Here is a 20,973-nt window from a genome sequence, read left to right on the forward strand (position 1 = left end):
TGCGCACAGTAAATTTTCGAAAAAATTATGTTACTACTTATAATTCGGCCAATATCTCGCTTATTAGCAAAGCAAATTTTAATTATTTGTGCTCATTTTACGCAGAATTTTACACAGACTCCAAAACTGTGCAAATTTTCTACGTACGTCAAGAAATAACCGAATTAGGAACGTTTAAATTTGCGCATGGTGAATTTTTAGTTCCAAAATGTAAAAAAGTCGACATCTCCGAAACGAAGACAGAACGAACGATCGTTTTTTTGTGCTTTCTTACGTAAGAATGCTGCCTTAAAATCCCAAATTTAAAAATTGTAAAATACTTTTTTAAGTGCAAAATTAGTTACGATTTTGAAAAAAAATGTTTTTACATCTAATTCGGTCGATATCTCGCTTACTAACGTAGCAAATTTAAAGTATGAATGCTCATTTTACGTAGAATTTCACGCAGAATCCAAAACTGTGCGAATTTTCCACGTACGTCAATAAATAATCGAATTAGATGCGTTTAAAGTTTCTCGCGTTTTTTTATTTAAGATCCGGTTTTCGCCATCTTGAATACGAATTTCTACTAAAAAAGTCATAAAAAATTATCGGATGTAAATCGTAAAATCTTTACTAGATTCTTATTTCTTGACTCTCCTGAAATCCAAATTGAAAATATGAATGTCTTGTTGTTCCTCTTCCTCTAGTTTTTATGGTATGCAACCCAAAAAACACTCCTTCAGCTTCACCAATCTTCCACCGCAGCGCCATCTTTCACACTTGCTAAAAGTCTACCACCGAAAATAAAAGTCGCAATGATTTAAATTATTTATTTTACATTCAATAAACATACCATAACATTAAATTTTCAAAGACACCAATAACTCGAAAATGTAATTACTCCTAAACGTGCTGAGAAAAAGTCCTAGTTATTCCTCGTGCAAATATAAAACAAAACAAGTTGTAACTGAACCAACAACAACAGAAATTCCGCAAAGAAATCGTCAACAATATAATTGAAAATTCGTTGTGTTGTTTGTGTTTGTTTTGTGTTGTGTGTTTCTTATTTCATATGAAAAAATGTTGAAAAGAGCGAAAAGTGGATTTTGTTCTTTTACAACGACGACATTTATTTTACAATTTTTATTATGCAGAAAGAGAGACATTTATCTTTAAGTCAGAACAAATGGGTTTAGGTGCTTAAGTTTAAGGATCGGAACCTTGACTTGTCATCCTCTCTTATAATAAGTATTGCGGTTACCTAAACGACAGCTTAATCTTGTTTTTACATTCCATAAAAATCTCGTTATTTTTATAGTTTTTATATACAAATTGACTATTTCTTAAATGTTATTAACCTCTCAGTACGAAAAATTATCACAGTTATATAAACATTTACGTGTAAAAGTTACCAAAAGGAGAAAATAAAAAAAAATGATAAAATAACTAAATCATAGTATTTTTATTAATAAAGTATATAACAAAAAACCGATAATTTTTTATATAAATTACAACATTATTTCTGTAGATCACAAGCTACTTACAAAGGAAAAGCCTAAAAGGAAATCAAGTATCATACAAAATAAAAATGAAACAATTTCTATCAACACTTCGCAAGTTAAAGCTTTCTTCACTTAAAACTTAACAGATGTCGCAACGTTAACATAACGTAGATTGCAATTTATGTACATAAACAACAAAGAAACCGTCCGGTTGTTTCGTATACAATCGGCGTGCTAAGAGCCCCACTGTCCCAAAAAATTCGCTTCGTTAAAATAATTGAGCTTCCAACTAAACTTAACAAAACAAAAAACGATTGCGTTGCTGTTATCACCCTTACAAAACTAATAAAAAATTAAAATAAATTATAATCATTACAAGTATTGAGCTATAGTTCTCCGGGCGCAAATCCATCCACACTAAAGAGGACCGGATGACGGATCTCCGCCCCAGAAGTGGTTCAAATTAAACTATTTTTCTGTACAATTTTATTCACAAAATTGTCTTTTTCGATCATTTTTTTTTGTGTTTTTTCTATATTTCCTATTATTAATTGTAAACTCTATCTCAACCACCAAAATATTGCCTTAGGGGTGCGCGTGCACCCCCAATCACAGTCAAATTCATCGAATTTGTTTCTCTATCCGACTCGGTTTAAGTTAACTTAAGCCCCGCCCACACGCAACGTAACGCACATCCTTACCCAATCCCGGCGCTGTGGGCGGGGCCGCGAGTTGTAGGGGGCGCTCGAGATCAATCTAACTTTTCTACCGGGGAGGTCCCGCATCCCCTTTATTTATCTTTGAGTCCCAGCAAGGAATGTTCCATTAGACTCGAATTGGGCTGATGGGCGTAATTCCTGATCTGGTGGAGCGAGATCAGCTGATTCGGAAAACCATTTGAAGGCTGGCTCTTGGGCAGATCCAAACTGTTTTGCTTCTGGAAGCTGAGGGCGTCGTAAATATACGGTCTATTGGGGGCCAGTTGGTGGTGGTTGAGGTTCAAATGACCCGACATGGAGTTGATGGGGGTGAAAGCTGAATTCGTGTTCGACTTGGATATCGATGTGTCGTAGCCGTTGCTCAAATTCGCGTTCGGGGTGCCGGGGGGCGGCGGGGGGTTCTGACTCAGCTGTTGTCTTATTATCACCAAGTCCTCGTTCTGCTCCAGGATCTGGCGGGGAATGTCGTTGGGGTAGTCGTGCATGTTCTCCGCGCTGTCCGGGCTCACTTTCGGCCAGTAGGGGTGGTCCAGCCCGCGGTGGTTCAAACCTACAACAAAAAAAGTTCCTAGATCTAGTAACAAAACTAATACAGTGGAACCCCGATTATCCGAACTAATTGTTGCAGAGGTCATCCGGATAATAGAATATGTGGTAAAACACAAAAAATAACGCAAAATTTGGATTATTATTAAAGTTAAACATGTAAATACAAATATTATATATAGTTTTTTTTTAATATTTTGTAATTGTTATTTGATAGGTACAATCTTTCTTCTTTTATTGGTGTGAGACCAGTAATCTGAAGCAATAACAGATCTTATAATCCTGTCCTTATAATCGAGGTTCTACTGTACCAATATTAACCCTATAACTGTTATAAACATATATATACGTTTTGACATTTTCCTCATGAACTACAAAAGATGAGAAATTGAAATTTTTGGAACAAAAATAAGCAAACAAGACAAATCGAATGACAATATTCACATATTGTGTCACTTCCGGTTATGCCGGAAGTAGCAGTCAACTTGCTTATTTAAAATGAAACACCCCATATATTATTGCATTTTCAGATTCTACATCCAAATTAAAAATGACTTTATGTACAATATACTATACTTAAATTGAATCATTTCAGAGATAACTTGATTATGATATTATGATATTATGAGATAACTATAATCTATTTCAAAATCGCCAAGTTAATTGGAAAATAACCACAATACAAACATACAATAAAATTTTGCGCTTACTTTATGTGTCGGACTTTTATTTCCCACTAAAAATAGGGAAAAAAGAAGTATTTTTACTGTTTTGTTACCAATTTTTTAAAGTATGCTTTGAAATGGTGATAATTCAATTTTATATAGATCTTTTTTTCTAAATCAAATTTTTTTTTTTGAAAAATCGAGATATTATTTCAGGAATGACACAGTTTAGGTATCGCACGGTATATAGAAAGTGATCTTCAATTTGCATATACAGTATGTCCCCGGATTGAGTTCACAAGAGGGAAAAAAAGTTTATTTTCCATTTTACAAAAAAATGACAAAGGAATAACATTTTTTGCTTATTTCAAAACAGATAAAGCAATTAAAATTTCAAAATTAGGAGTTTGTACTCTTAAAATTAATTTTTTCATTATTTTTTTATTATATTTTGTAATCGTATTTAAATAATAGCAGGCTGTGTATTCACAATATCAAATAGTGCGTTAAAGATTAAAGAAAAATTTACCCAATAATGTTGTAAGTATTAAAAAATTGGAAAAGAAATGCAATTGCATCCTTAACAATAATTGAGAAAATTCGAAACAGTCTTAGAGAATTACGAGTTAGAATAGAACTATGTGCTTAAACAGGTAATGGCTCATTGACATACTGTAGAATTCAAAAATACAACAAAATATAGTGTGTTCTATTTAAAATAAGCAAGTTGACTGCCACTTCCGGCATAACCGGAAGTGTCACGTAAATGTGAATCTATTTATTCGATTCGTCTTATCCGCTTACTTTTGTTCCCAAAATTTCAAATTCTTAACATTTGCATTTTCTGAAAAAAATGGCAAAACCTACATATACGTTTATAGCTATTTAACAAACAAGTTGGTTAATAAAAGCGATTAATCACTACGTTCGTGTCGTTAATAAGCGAGATTACTAATCGCCCATTAACCATAGAGTTAGTTACAAAATTTTTTTAAATTACAAAACGAGACAAGACGAGACTAAAGTGAGGTTATGTGTAATTTGAGTGTACTTTAAAAATTAATCCAATCGATGTATATCGAACTAGAAGTCTATAACTCTAAAAATCGTCGTTTTGATTAGGTTTTAGTAAACAAACATGGGGATAGATTATAATTGCATTGCATGTATAATTGGTTGCCTATAATAAAATCATTCATCAATTAATCATCACTCTAATGCATGATCAGCCGAAAAATCATGCATTAATAGAATCCAGAAACAAACGATCACCGGAAAAACAGTTAAAGGGTTAAACTATACAATGAGTTGTTTGCTTAAGTTAATTAATTCCAAGCATATTTACGCTCCAACAAAGGAGATCGAAGTATTTACGAGCAATTGTGAAAAACCTGTTATCAAGTCTTTGATCTTTTTTGCTCGTTTACATATTAATTTCCACAAATTACTACTTTCCAGTATAATAGAGAGTACAATGAGCGTTGTATTATTAAAATTGATTGATCCCCGATCGACTGAATTCTTTAGAACCAAGTCAACATTTAAATTTAGATAATCAATGCTAAGTTAACCGCTCCATTAGCAACGTAGTTTATGAAAATAAAAGTGTTTGTACCTAGCCCGGGCCCAATCGGCGGTCTCTTGTCAGTCCTCTCCGCGTGTTTCTGCATGTGCTTGCTGAGATATGTCTCCTGCGTGTAACTCTTCCCACAATACTGACATATATGCGTCTTGAGATGTTTGCTTTCTTTATGCTTGGGAATGTGTTCGAGTAAGGACGGCTCGTCACTAAAACACTTGTAGCACGAGTTGCATTTGTACGGTTTGTCCGTTTGATGACACCTCGAATGCGACTGCAAGTTACTGAGCTGGGAGAAGGCTTTCTGGCAACCTGGGTGCCGACATCTACAAGCAAACGATAAAAACTCCAAAACGTCACTCCATCCTTCACTCACTTGTATGGCTTGTCACCGGTGTGTGTACGAATGTGCTGTTGTAGATGGCTAAGTTGGGTGAACTTCCTTTGGCAGATTTCACAACGATAGGGTTTGATGCCTAGATGAATCCTAGTGTGCTGGGATAAATAGGAACTGTTTGCGAACGCCTTGCAACACTGGGAACACTTGTACGGTTTGGCTTCGCGCATGTGAGCTTGGGTGTGAAGTTGCAACTCGGCCTTCGAACCGAAAACCTGCAACAAAAAAAAATTGTAACACATCCGATGGACGGACAAAGTTGTGACGCTACGAAGCGCGTTCATCGGGTGTCGTCCCCCCAATAAAAACACAATTAACTGGCAAATTCACGCTTATTGTTAGTCGTAATGACGGGGAATGGCACCAATGGGGGTGGGTAGCAACAGCGACGTAAATTAGTCGATGATAGTCGAGTTATGTGACAAATAAGACGCGCGCCGGAGAGATCCGATGAACGCGCGGGGATGATATCCGCTGAACCGGTTTTTCCCCCAAAGTGCGTTCATCGGATCTCGCCCTCTTGGCGTTCGTCAGATGTGATCTCCGGGATGATTTACGCCGTTTTTGAGTCCAAGATTAACGGTAATAAATTCGCGGTCGAAAAAACAGTTAGTAGGTTAGATCGGCACCTGCATGCGCTCTTATCACTGTAATTTAGATCGCATCTAATTGGTGGAAAAGTCGGTTATCAAGATGGCGCTCTGACAGTTGACATTTAGCGTGATTGCTTTACGAATTCTTTCCAAATTGTGACCCTGAAGATAATTGCACGGTAAAACTTCCGTAAACAGTTGAAAGTGTCTAATGTCACGCCGTGTTTTCTGAAAATCCGCTGCTAAGACATACGGAAGTGTGAATGTTTCACTTTTCGATTACGTTTGGGTGACAATGGAAAAAAGTGAATAATAAATTTTAATTTAATTTGTCGTCACGCTCTCTTGGTCGTTAATGACACAAATTTTATCCGGGCAACGTGCAAAGTAATTATATAGCCCGAATGAAAAGTAATTTTTCGAGTGGGAAATTTCATCGTTATTACTAGTATTATTATTATCATTAGTGTTACGTATTGCGCGGGTCGGTGAACAAAGACTCCACTCGACCAGTCCGCGACCTTCAAAATTCAATAGCATGGTCATGTTCAATGTTTAACACCTACCTATATTACCTATCCCGACTACCTGTCCGTGTCTACACACATCCAATAAAAAAAAAACATGTAGGAAATGCAACATTTCGTGCACATCAACACAGCCTTGCCCGGTGCATTGATCACTAGATAAGTACAATGCGTTTCCAGCCTACTATGTTAAAGGTATTTGGTACCGTGAATTAAAAGTTCCAAGCTTGTATAACCTCGAAGGAGACGTTTGATGGACAGCTCGGAGAAAAATACTTTCGGGTTTTGTGTGCGCGCGTGGCCCGGAGGTAGAAGCCGGACTCGAACGTGTAACATGATTAGTTGTTTGAGAAGTCTAAGCTTGGAGATGTTAGATAGTTCAAGGCATGATGTACTCGAACTTGGTACAAAATCCTGCTTTTCGGACACGCTACTAAAATCAATAAAAGCTGCTCTTCGCTGACGTGCGACAAGGAATAATACTTTCAAATATTTCCAGCCCGTAACCGCAGTAACCTTGATATCGTAATATTTAACTATTACTGTGTTCCGAGCAATTTGATTGAGAGTTAATCATTATATAGTCTCTGCTTCGCGTTTTAGAAGGAAATTATAACGTTTAGCGGGGATTGAGGTGACCCTGAACGGTATTTTGGGGAATGATGATGGTAACGTAATTGTTACATTTAGATCCGCAATTAGAGGCATTGCACGGAATCACAGTTCTAACTATAATTAGTCATCCTCAAGAACATCGTTTTGGTATCACATTTTCGACATTCATCCACTTTTTAGTACTTTAACTATTACTGGTTAACTACTACAATTGTACTAACTAGCTAACTTTGTTTAATAAGCACAATTTTAATGGTATTTTATCTCAAATGAAAGAGTTAAAATAACTGTTATTTAGTTCTCATGTGATAGTTAAATGCTAAAATTTCGTTTTAACTATTATTTAGAAGTAACTTTAATAAAATAAATATTTAAACTACGAGTACATTTAACTACTTATTAGTTAACTTAAATGATCATTTCACTAATATATTTCACTGAGAGTTAAATAGAGCTCGTTAGAACAACAGTTATATTTTAATTTTTATGTAAAGAATGAATAACAGCAAAATATGATAAAACACAATATAATCTTTAACTATTATTGGTTAGATTTATTAACTATTGCACTTTTTAACAACTATCATCATTTAATAACTATCAATAGTTATGACTCCTTTGCGTTCAATAACAGTTTTAACAATTTATCTTGACGACAATTTATCGAACTATAAAATTAATAGATAATTCGTTTCACCAATTTAACAGTTAATTAATTGATTTTCATAACTGCTAAATGCTTTTTATTGACATCATTTTTGTTTTAACTATTATTCAAAGACAAACTAATCCCTCAATTCGATAATTTGATAATGCAGAAAGATTTTTAACTACTTATTAGCTAAAAGACATGATCATTCCACAATAATAGTTAAATAGTTTGTTAAAACAAGAGTTATATTTTAACTATTAATTTAAAGAATGCAAACAGCAGAATATAAAAAGACAAATTATATTCTTTTGTTACTTAGATTTATTTAAACTAAACTAACTGTCACACTTTTTAACTATTATTAATTACTCATAATATTCTAGCATTTTATAGTGTTCGAAATTAATAGCTAATTACGAGGTTAATCCGATTACACCAATTTGACAGTTAGTTAAAAAAATATCTAGAGTTAGCATTGATTTTCATAACTGTAATCAGTTTGATAAAAAAATACTTTTCAAATGATACTAAATTAATCATTTAATTCGATGATTTGACAAAACAGAAAGATTTTAACTACTTATTGGTTAGACCAAATGATCATTCCAATTACAGCATGACAGTTAAATTGTATTTTTTTGAGCAACAATTATATTTTAATTTTTATTTAAACAATTGGAAACGACAAAATGTAATAAAACAAACTATACTTTTTAACTATTGTTAGTTGATTATTAACTTGTTAATATTCTGAGCTGGCCTAACTATTACACTTAACTGTCTTTAGTTATGATTAGTTTGCGTACAATAACAGATTTAATAAAATTAATAGTTAAACCAAATCAATAATTTGATAGTTAACTACAAAAAAATCGAAAGTTAGGATTGTTTTTTATAACTGTTAATAACTTGAGCAAAATCTACTTTTCAAGCTAAGTGCTTCTTATCGACACCATTTTCGTTTTTACTATTATTTAAAAGTAAATTAATCATTCAATTCGATGATTTGACGAGACAACTACTTATTAGTTAGACCAAATGATCCTTCGACTTACCAAATGATAGTTAAATAAAGTTTGTTAGAGCAAGAGTTTTAACTCAAAGAAAATTTATTGGATTAATTCTTGGTGTTGACAAATTATTAAAATTACAATTTTTTCCCAAACACCAAATTTTTACAAAAAATGTTGACGCGCGTTTCGATAGCAATGCTGATGATCGTATGAGTTTAATCATCGCTCTGATGATGATAGCATTGCTATCGAAACGCGCGTCAGCATTTTTTGTAAAAATTTGGTGTTTGGGAAAAAATTGTAATTTTAACAAGAGTTTTAACTTTTACCTAAAGAATGCGAATGATTGACTGAATATAAAAAAAAATTATATTCTTTAACTATTGTTAGTTAGATTATTAAGTTAATATTATTCTAAACTAAACTGACTATCACACTTTTTAATTTGACTCCTTTGCGTACAATAACAGTTTTAACAATTTATCGTGACAACTCATAGTATTCGAGCTATAAAATTAATATTTAATTCCGAGGTTAATTCAATTTACCAATTTCATAATTAATTAAAAAACATTAAGAGTTACTATTGACTTTCATAACTGTTATCAGTTTGATCAAAAATTTACTTCTCTAGTGATAGCTAAACGCTTCTGATCGACTCTACTCTACTCGTTTTAACTACTATTTAACTGTTATTTAGACGGAAACTAATACCTTAATTTGATGATTTGATAATACAGAAAAACTTAAACTGCTCATTAGCTAGAAGTTATATTGTTAACTAGACAGTATTTTGAATTTAACTAACTATTAGTTATGACTATTTATAACTCGTAGTAATCGAGCTATAAAATTAATAGTTAATTCGATTCACCAATTTGATAGTTAATTAAAAAAATATCTAATGACGTTATAATTTACATGTGACACGCTCTGTATTTTATCCTTTTAATTGATTAAATATTTAAACTCGTGCACTGGTGACACAAATGAATATAATCCCATTATACAAACGTCGGTTTTATAAAAATTACGCTAATCAAAGATTAGAAGAACTGACCATTTTATAACATGACCATTGTATCCAAGATTTATTATGACATTATCTTAAATCGCTATAAATAATAACTACAAACAGAATATCGCAATCTTGATCGTATATTTTGAATAAACACAGAGATAAATAAATTTATTACGACCAGTATCATTGTTTTTTTATTTAGGATAGTTTTCGGTTATTATCAGTAACAATATGTGAAGGTTCAGTGAGAGTTGTAATGTTGACATTTTTTGCGCACTTGTTTGGCAATAAGGCGACGGAATATTTCTTCTCTTTTTTCCGCGGTCGACTCTAATCAACTTTTTCAGTGACCGTCGCCATTTTATTTTGTTTTCCGCGGCCGACTCTAATCACACTTTTCAGTGACGGTCGCCATGTCATTTTGTTTTCCACAGCCGACTCTAATCAGATTTTTCGAGTGTCCGCAGTGTTAATGAGACTCAAGTTATGTCTGTAGTTTCTGTTTAACTTGGCAACTTGTGCGTTGAATGCGGTGAAGGGTCTTCTCTCGTTTCGCCAATGAGCTAATTCGCAAAAAACTGGTTAGACACGACCATTTAAAATAGCAGCTACTTAACTAATCAATCAAACGAATTAAACCGGCGTTGCTTTTCCCTTGACCTTTTTCCTGAATTTCCACAAGGGTTGTCGTGAGAAAATCCACTTGTGGAATTTTCGGCAACGTCAATCCGCCGGAAACGGTGACTAGATCTAGACGGCCCTGAATCGCCCGGTCTGTTGCGATTTCCGGCCAAGTTCTGGATGAAAACCGTGGCGATGACGATGGCTCATTTTCGTTGGAATAAATCAAAGATCGATGCAAGAGGAGGAGAACAAGGAACTAGTTTCAAGTTCTATCTTGGCTAGGTCACCCGTCAGTCCTCTTTCCAACATCAAGGTCAGATGTTTGCCGAAATCCGAACTGATATAATGAGCAGGCGATGGTTTTCAAACAAAAAAGATAGAAACATTCGACTGTCGAAGTGCAGCGACGCCGACTTAGACGAGGGGCGCTTGGCAGGGTTTGGGAGGAAGACAGTGGCGGAGACTGCGCACGAATCGGTTATGCTAATTTTTTAAACAAGTTCCATTAATTATTGTTTATTGGAATAACAAAATGTGGATGATTGACGGGCGGTGACTTGATTGACGAAGTTTTTAGCTGAAAGGCGGCCTTGGGAGGCGTTTTAGGCACTTACAAATTGTAAAGACAAGTTAAAATAAACTTCTATTTATTCTATTTACATTATTTTAAGTAAATTAATAACGGAATTGAAATATTTAATTATGGAACTGCGTCGCAACAGTTTCTTTCACTTTTCTACGTTTAACGATTTTGAGCCTGCAATTCTTAGGTTTTACCAAAATTCGATCATTCTTTTCAGGTTTTCGCGCAACATGATTTTTTTTTGCAATCTTAAATTTCCAGATTTTGTGGTTTTGGGATTGAATTTTCAAATTTTCATCTTTTTAGGCTTTTCGCCTATTCCAAGTTTCACAGTTAAAGTTATTATTTTTAGATTTTTAGGTTTTTAGATTTGGCCAAATTTTTAGATTTATTTAGTTGCGCATTGTCAAAAATTTACTTTTAATTTTTCAACTCTGTAACATTTTTTTTAATATTTCGCTGCCAGGATTTTAGACTTCCTTATTCTTAAATTTGGGAGATTTTAGGTTTTATTTTCAATTTAGGTTTTCTTTTTTTTCCTCATTCTTAGATTCTTAAGATGTTATTTCTCAGATTTTGAATGTTCAGAATTTTACGACCAAAATTTGTCGGTTTTTCGACAATTTAAAAAAAAATCAGGTTTTGGGGTCTCATCATTTTTGGAAACTGGAGTTTCCAAATTTTGAGCTTTCAGGATTTCAATTTTTGAAACTTTGACTTTTCAGGTTTCCGGCTACTCCAGGATTCGCAGTTAAGATCCTTTTTAGGTTTTTAGGTCTCCTTATTTTTGGACTCTGAAATTTTAGGTTTAGTATTGGATTTAATTTAGGTTGCCTGGTTTAGCAATTTTCTCATTTTTTTTCCTCATTCTTAGACTAGATGTTATTAGGCTTTGATCTTTCTGCGATTTTCCGACTCTCACTTCTCAAATTTTCTCATTGAAGTCAAGTTAGGTTTCTTGGTACCAACGCGAGCTCCTAACTTTCAAAACCTCTCATTTTCAGGTTTACATTCTACGACAGTTCCTTGATTTTTAGGCTTAAGATTCCAGATTTTGAGGTTTTTTAAGTTCTCAATTTGGATTTTCGACTGTTTTCAGATTTTTCGGCTCTAAATCGCCAATCCTAGCTCGGTTCTCTTTAGGCTTCTAGTTTCCAGATTTTCAAACTCCCACCTTTATCGTTCCAAATTCTCCTTGTTTAGGCTTCATTTTCCAGGTTTGCAGGCTTGAGGATGTTCAGATTTTCCAAATTCTGATACTTTTTTACGAAACTTTTGAGCTTTCAATGGCTAAATTTTCGAATTTAAATGCGCAGGTTTTCGACTTTAAAAATATTGAAATTTAGGCTTTTCCTTAGGCTTTCCTGAATTCTCAGATGTAAATTTAATGGAATTTCGCGCAAATCCTGGATTTTTAATTCAGTAGACAGATTTTGCTTCCAAATTCTTTTCTCATTTTTTTTAATTTTCAGATTCTCGTAATTTTGAGCTTGCAATTTTCAAGTTTTCAGGTTTTAGACTTTCAGTTTTTGAATTTTTTACTTTCCAGGTTTCTAGGTTTCGAGTTTTTTAGGTTTTTTACTAAAGCTTTTAATTTTCCATTTTTTGTGTCCGATTTTGAAATTTTGGACTGCCAGGCTTTTAGGTTTTTTTATTCTTAAATTCGTGAATGTTGTTAGGTCCTGAACCTTTTTGATTTTCAAAATTTTTAACTTTCAATTGTTGCCAGTTTCTTAAATTTTTTCTTTCTTGGATTCTCAAGATGTTAGGTTGTCATGTTTGTGTGATTTTTAAATTCAAATTCCAGGTTTTTTGACTCGAAATGGTCAGTTTTCAGGTTTTCACACGCTCACTTTAATCGTTCAAAATTCTTGTTTTTTAGGCTTCATTTTTCAGGTTTTCACGCTTTCTGAATTTTGATACTTTCTTCAAAATTTTAATTCGCGATTCGAACTTTTTACGTTTTTGAGCTTTCAATGTCAATGTCAAAAACAAAATTTTCTTAATTGAACTGTCAGTTTTCAGGAATCAATTTTTTAAATTTTTTGTCAGAAATGAGCAAAATTGCAAAAGCAAAAAACGCCCTTGACTTTTCGGTTTATCGGCTTTTGAATGGAACTATAAAAAAGTGTCCTACTTTTGGGGCTAGAACCTTAATCCACGTCACAATCGACGCCCCTGACCAGTAAACAAAAGCTCGCAAAAAATTCGTCCAATTACCGATAAGTCCGCGGTTTCATCTGTTTTTGAGCGCTGCCAGTCAGTGTCAAGTAATTTCCATCTGAGCCAGCAGTGGCGTGCCGTTTTATTTTCTCCAATAAAAAGCGCGGTAATTATGCATTAATTAGAGGTTGGATGCATCCCGAATAAAAATCCACTCAAGATGTAAATTCGACACAATTTAAAAATCAATTAACGACCCGACTAATTTCATTTAAATTTGTCGGTATTTTGTGAGTGTATGACTTAATGTAAATTTTCCCCATCAATCTCCCTTTCATTAAAATTATGGTTAATGCCGCTTAATGTTAAATTAATGAGAAGCGCGACAATGATTTTATTAGATATATCGTTCCAATTAATGTAAATGGTGTTTGAACTATCGTTATGAATTAATTTCAGCTAAATCAATTTCACTGCCGAACAATTACAACACAATTAAAATAAACCGAGTTTAAGCCGACAAGTTGGTAGAATGTAAATTTTCGCGCGCGCACCGTTAATTTGAACTAGATTGATTGAATTTAATTAGTTTTTTCAAGAGGACTTAAAAACTTGTTAAGATGACCACCTTCGACATTACGAACTACTTTAACTCAAATCAATTTAAAATTTATAACCGTTCGATTATTGCCGGGGCGCTATAAATACGACAGTTGACAATTGACGTTTAAATAATTATTTTAGTGTCTGTTTGAGATGCAATTGCAAATTTCGCCAAAGCTGCATCAATATTGAGTTAACAGACTGAGTGCATTGTCTGGTTACACCAACAGCATTATGTTACTAATGTAATGAAAACGTTCTAACCATTTTAGACTACCTTGAAGTTACATAATAAAAACGACTTGATTATCAACTTTGTGTTGACTTAATTTTGGTGCGGTTTGAGGCCCAATGCATGCACGGTTTGGATATTTAATTACGAATTAATTACAAATTATGCGGAGTTTTTTTTCGGACTTGTAAGTGCTTGTTGAATTTGAATTTGGACGACTTTTCACTCGCAAACTAGTTTGTGCAAACATCCACACTTGACTTTGCTTAATTTTAATTAATTAATTTATGGCCGCCGGCGGTCGCAAGGAATTGCAGAGAAAAATTAACTGGACATAACTGTAACGGAGAGGAAAGACACCGCACCGGCCGCTCGTTTACGGCAAAATGGAACGACTTCTATTGCCGCTTATTTGAAAATAAATTGTTCGGATCCTGGGAAAACAAACAGTCTAGGCTGAGTCGGAAAAATCCACATTGAAAACCTTAAATTTTGACAGAAAATTTGAAACCTGAATATTGAAAGTTATAAGATTTAAGAAAAGAGTAGGTAAAAAAAACTATTCACTTAATTAAGAATTAAATTCTCTTAAATCTACTCATGGGAATTCAGAAAAACCTCTTGAAAGAAGCCTAAAGGTTCAGATTTTGAAATCCGAAAACCTGAGAATTTAAATTTGAAAATTTAGACATTCAAAGCTCAAAAGCGCAAGAAGTTTGAATCGCGAATTTTAGAAGAAAATACCAATTCAGAAAATCTGAAGGTCCTGAAGCGCAAAAACCTGAGAAATGAAACCTAAAAAACAAGACTTTTGAACAATTAAATTGGACAAACCTGGAAATTAACAATTTAGAGCCAAATTTAAATTTATTTAAATGTGAAAATCTGAAAGTGCTAAGATTTTGAAACCTGAGAATATTTGAGAACTGAGAATTTGAAAATCGCCAAAAGAGGAAAACCTTATAACCATGAGAATCTAAAAAGGAAAAAAGTTAAGATAATTTCAAAACCTGGCAACAATTAAAAGTCAAAAATTTTGAAAATCAAAAAGATTCAGGATCTAACACCTCACAAATTTAAAAATAAAGAGATCTAAAAGCCTGGAAGTCAAAAATCTTAAAATCAGCCACAAAAAGTTGGAAAATTTAAAGCTCAACTAAAAACCTAAAAACTTCATCAAATCTTAAACTTTGAAAGCCCAAAAAAAGCCTTAACTGCAAAACCTAGAATAGCAAAAAACCTAGAAAATAGAAAATTCAAAAATTAAAAGCCTAAAATCGGAAAAATACTGAAACCTGAAAACTTGAGAATTGCAAGCTCAAAATCTCGAAAATCTGAAAATTAGAAACTGAATTAAAAATCTAGGATTTGCGCGAAATTCCATAAATTTACATCTGAGAATTCAGGAAAGCCTAAAGAAAGGTCGTAAGAAGCCTAACGTACCATATTTTAAAAGCCGAAAACCTGAGCATTTAAATTCAAAAATTTAGTCATAGAAATCTCGAAAGTTTGGAAAAAACATCAAAATTCGAAAAACCTGAAAATCCTGAAGCGTAAAAACCTGGAAAATAAAGCCTCGAAAACGAGAATTTGGATCGAAGTTTGAAAAGCTTGAAACTAGAAGTAAAGACAACCGAGCTAGGATTGGCGATTTAGAGCCGAAAAACCTGAAAACTGAGACAAAAATCCAAATTGAGAACTTAAAAAACTTCAAAATCTTTAATCTTGAAAACTCAAAAATCAAGGAACTGTCGTGGAATGTGAAAACTGAAAATGAGGGGTTTTTTAAATTAGGACCTCGCGTTGATGCCAGGAAACCTAACTTGGCGTTAATGAGAAAATTTGAGAACTGAGAGTCTGAAAATCGCTGAAAAATCAAAACCTAATAACACCTAATCTAAGAATGAGAAAAAAATGAGAAAATTTCAAAACCTGGCAACCTAAATTAAAGCAAAGATTTTAAACCTGAAATCTCAAGACTCCAAGAATAAGGAAATATAAAAGCCTAAATAGAACCTTAACTGCGAATACTGGGATAACCAGAAACCTGAAAAGTCGAAATTTCAAAAAATGAAACCCTGAAGGCGCAAAACCTGGAAACTTGAGTTTCCAAAAATGATGACCGAAACTCTGAAAACAAGTTTTTATTGTGAAATTGGAAAACCTTAAGAATCCAACAATGAGAAAATAAATTAAGAAAAATTTCAAAACCTGGCAACCCAAATTAATCAAAAATAAGAAAACCAAAAAACCTGGGAATAAAACTTAAAAACTAAAACTAAAATTTTGATGTCAAAAATTGCCTACAAATATAAGAGGAAAACCCAAAATAAGGAAAACACGAATAAACAAAAACTAATTAATTTTTCTCCAGTGGCGTCCGGTTCTCCCTCAGATTCGGCGCCGTCTCCGCGTCGATTTCTTTTCTTTTTTCGCCTTCGTCTCGCACGTACGCCTCTGACACGGTTTCGGTTTAAAAATCATTACGCCATTATTCTACCGCACAATAATCGAATCGACGAAAAAATACGAAACCGTGAAGATAATTGTTGAGGAAGGTCAATCAAGTTATTTCACAGTTGGCTTGGCAGAGTCCTTAGAGTAGGAAAGATATATGGACAGGATTTGGGGAATTTTGGGTGACGGAATTTGGCCCGAGGGGTGGCCTTGAAAAATTTTTAATTACAGAATGTTACATATTTGGATGTCGAACGTACGTCGGTTGCTGCAACAGGTTTTGTGCAAAAATTAGCTAATTACTGGCGATAATTCGCGAATTAATTTGAATAAAAAGGTTTCGAGTTTTCAATGTTAATTAATTGTGGTCAATTCTTGCGATACCGGAGCGAATTAATTGTACAAAAATTGTGTGTTTTGAGTTGCTTAATCTAAGTTGACATGCACCAATAATCAGCCAATGAACTGTAAGCAATTGTCACGACTAATTACTTTTTTTTCGCGGCGAATCGCGACGAATTGTCAAATACATATTTTATTCGCGCGGCCTTAATTATAATTAATTTACACCAAAGTGCATTAAAATCGGGGCGGCCACACTAAACGTAATTAATACCAATTAAAGACACCGCTGCTAATTTAATTTTTAATTGAAAAAATCGCGATTTTCTTCGCGACACTTAATCCTCAAAATCAAACAGAATTTAATTAAAACTATAAATTGACAATTAACAACAAATTTGCGACGCTCGACTGCAACTTACTGCGAAAAAGCTAAATTAAAATATCGAAAAAACGAACAAATGCATCAACGCTTAATTGTTCGTGTCTGAGCTGTTAATGCAAGAATGAATTCAAATTATGTTTTGGAATCCAGTTTTATCTTATCTGAGAAAATTACGAATCACACGTCCACTGCACCAAAGGTCTCGCTTTTTTAATGAAGCAATTATATTGGATTATTGTAATTATGTCCTGCATTTTTGGAATGCACGTAACTCGCGCGCTAATTTTCTCTCTCGGTCGACAATGCGCCATTTTCCGCCCTTGTGACACAAATAACTATTTTTTTTTTTGGGAAGTTAGTCTACAAAGTCAGGTCCGGGCCCGAAAGAGCCCCCGGAAGCACTGTCAGGGTCACCGCAAACATCAATGAGCGAATTTCTGGCCCCCGTCCAACCTCGCGTGCTTTTTTTAACCGTTTTTTGTTTGGGTGCCAGTGGCGTGCCGCTGGTAATCGATCGTCGATTGTCATCGCGGCCACGAAAACAGCTCACTTGACTCGTGTTTTCGTCTCATACTTTATCGGACTAGTCGAAAAAGTCCTGATTTATAGAGCGAGGGTGAAAATAACGTCGCGGCGACGCCTACGCGATTATCACGAACGAAACGAGACGATAACGGGTTGACCTTCGATCTTCATTAATCTCCCCCGAAATGTTGCAATTAATAATTTAATAATCACCCTGTCTGGCACGTTATCAATCGCGATAGCCAACGCGATTTTCGTTGCATGTCTACATAGAAATGTTATCATCTCACGTGCAACGGTGCATTTATTGCGCTCGATACGTAAAATACTACAGGAAATTTGATGCTTGATAAGCGATCGGGATTGATCAAGTCGTCTGGTTTTTACGACACTAGTGCGGAAATGTCGCTCACGTGGATTCTCCGCCACTGTTCCCTCCCCACTTTGACTCATAATTCATTACCGCAATGTTGGCAGTCAATTAATGCGCTAATTAAAAAATTACTCAGTAAGGTCATCCGTTCCTTGGTCGAATTGAAAAAACAAGTTCGCGTCGCCGAAACATCACAAAGCCGCCGCGATTACAATTACGACGTGTTTGTTTTGTTTTAATCGCCGCCACCTGCATCGAAAGCGAAACTGGGGGCGGAAGACAAGCGAAGATGGAAAAGAAAGAAACGAGGCTAATTTTGTTGATGTCGGGGAAAATTCGCACCGTCTTCATCTTTCAAATAAATTTCAGTGGCGGCCGGGAATTGCGTCTTTCATTCAAAATTAAATTCTCGGAGACGTGGAGGCTTTTATTATAACTGCGATAACACGCGAGGGTGACAATGTCTCGATTGGGGAAAAAGCGAGGGATTTGTCCGAGGACCCACAGATGGCGCTGACGGTCTCGAACTCGGCGGTTGCAAGGACAGGAATTACCTGGCGACTTGATACTTTTCGGCCTTCACGTGCGATTTCAATGACAGCGCGATTTGGAGACAGTTTTCCAAAATTTTCGTTTTATTACGCTTATTATTATTATTATCATTAAAAAATAGTGCGATTTTCGAGGTTTTTTCGCGGGGATTAATTTCATTTTACTGTATTAAAGTGGAGTATCGACGCATCGGGCCGATTTCTCAAAATTTTCGATTTATCACCATTATTATTATTATTATTTTTAAATGTTTTTTTGCGAATTTCGTTTTATTTCACTACGATTGTTTTCATTTTACTGTATTAAAACAGAGTTTTGACGCATCGGGCAATTTTCCCAAAATTTTCGCTTTATCACCATTACTATTATTATTATTATTATTCAATAATTTTTTACTAATGTCGTTTTTTTTTCGTCACAATTCTTTTCGTTTTAGCGTACTAAAGCAGAGTTTGGACGCATTGGGCAGTTTTCCCAAAATTTCCGATTTATCACCATTATTATTATTATTATTATTTTTTTTTTTTCAATGTTTTTTTGCGAATTTCGGTTTTTTTTCGCGACAATTATTATCGTTTTACCGTACTAAAGCAGAGTTTGGACGCATTGGGCAGTTTTCCCAAAATTTCCGGTTTACACAACTATTATTATTATTATTTTTCAGTTTTTTTTTCGCAATTTTCGTATTTTTTCGCGACGGTTGTTGTTATTTTACTGTACGAAAGCAGAGTTTTGAAGCATTTGTCACTCGGCGGCGGTATTTTAGAATAATTTTGAGAATGCTCGTTGACATCATTAATATTTTAATCTTGACACATGTCTCATAATTAAAATCGATAATATGGAATATCGAAATGGAGGCAGTGGCGTTCGTCGCAAAACGGGGGTTTCTTTATGGCACTCGTGCGAAAAGAGGTATTTTACGCAAAAGAAGATTTGGCGAATTTTGGGAATTAAAAAAAAATGCAGGAAAAGCTTTAAAAATTAATGAGGCGCTTCTAAAAAGTTGATGCTTTTATAATAGCGAGCGATTTTAACGACCTGGAGCGGGCAATTTCGGCGCAACAAAGAGTTTTCCAACAAAGCGGCGGCGTTCTCGGAAAAAATTTTGGAAATACCTTTTCCTCTTGGAAGTTCTCCCCGACCGAAATCGGCGTGGGCGGCGTCGACGGGGTGGTCCCCCGATCGTCGTCCGTCCTCCCTTCGATCGACCTTGAACTTTCCGACCTGAGATTCTCCAGGTGCGCCTTGTACTCCCTGTACTTGAGATCGTTGACGTCGTTGTGCCTCATGTCAGTCGCCGCCGCCGGCTGCGGCCCCTCCACCCTCAACCTCTCGGCTAATCTGTCGTGAACATACCCTCTGTCTAGATTGTTCAGATTTCGGTCCATGAGCGGGCGCTCCTGAGCCGAGAGGTGGTTGAGGTGGTCCAGGTTCATGCGCTGCTCCTGGCAGATGAGGCGCTCCAGGTTGCGGTCCTGGAGGAGCCGGTCCGGGTTGAGGCTGAGGTTGAGCTCGAGTCCGTTGTTGCGGTCCATGTTGAGTCCTTGGTTGAGTCGCAGGTCGACGTTGCGCTCCCCCAGGCGGTCCCCCAGGGAGCGCAGCGTGTCGATGGACCGCTGGAGGTGCGAGTAGTTGGCATTGTTTTCCAGGAGCATTGGAGAAGGTTGGTGGAAGTCCAACCCTCCAGTGCGGTGGTATTCCAGGCGACCCTCCAGTTTAACTAACTTCCAAATCACAAAATTCTAAGCACTTTTGAAACGCCCGCCCATTCACTTCAGTGTTTTATTGTCAATCACAGACTACTCGATTTCGAAAAATTGACGGACCATTGGCAACAATTTCGTTTAAATTTATTTTTTCACAGACGAATTTAAATTAAACTAAAAACAACGAAAACAAAAACGTATCGGTTTAGTAAAAAAACGAGCGCTCCGATTGGTAGCAAAAACTATACTAACACACACTACATTAGAAAAAGTCTGGCCGCGTCTCGCAGTCAGCATCCAACATCGCGGTGTGCTGCGAGACTGAAAGTGGTGGGGGAGCGACGACGCCGTGGTGGGGATAAGTGTTACGTAACAACATAATAAACGAAACAAGTGAGCGTCTGTGCGTCTCGTCTGCACCATCTCGGCGTAGGAGGCGGCGATTTTTTTGCACCCCCTCTCCCTTTTACGCCCTTCAAAATTACCAAGGGATACCGAAATCCGCCGTCTAGATTCACGTCTGAAATTAATCATTATCGAGCGTGTCTTTCGAGCTCATAAATATTTGATGGCCGGGTTCTATTGATTTTTCGCAGGTGGGGGAGGAGGGCGCC

General features: G+C 35.4%; 1 protein-coding gene across 1 annotated transcript; it reads right to left on the minus strand.

Moving 5' to 3' along the window:
• Positions 1-798: 798 nt before the first annotated feature.
• On the minus strand, positions 799-20,683 carry LOC148177774 (zinc finger protein rotund-like). The gene is made up of 4 exons (XM_088032186.1): positions 19,769-20,683; positions 5,370-5,605; positions 5,030-5,319; positions 799-2,753 (listed from the first exon to the last, which is right to left on the minus strand). The coding sequence occupies exons 1-4, from the start codon at positions 20,306-20,308 to the stop codon at positions 2,275-2,277; spliced, it is 1,545 nt and encodes a 514-aa protein (XP_087888312.1). The 5' UTR covers positions 20,309-20,683; the 3' UTR covers positions 799-2,274.
• Positions 20,684-20,973: the final 290 nt, after the last annotated feature.

This window comes from Gnatocerus cornutus, chromosome 3 (genome assembly GCF_029298725.1).
Source record: "Gnatocerus cornutus isolate USDA-ARS CGAHR chromosome 3, icGnaCorn1.1, whole genome shotgun sequence".
In the NCBI taxonomy this organism is placed as follows: Eukaryota; Metazoa; Arthropoda; class Insecta; order Coleoptera; family Tenebrionidae; genus Gnatocerus; species Gnatocerus cornutus.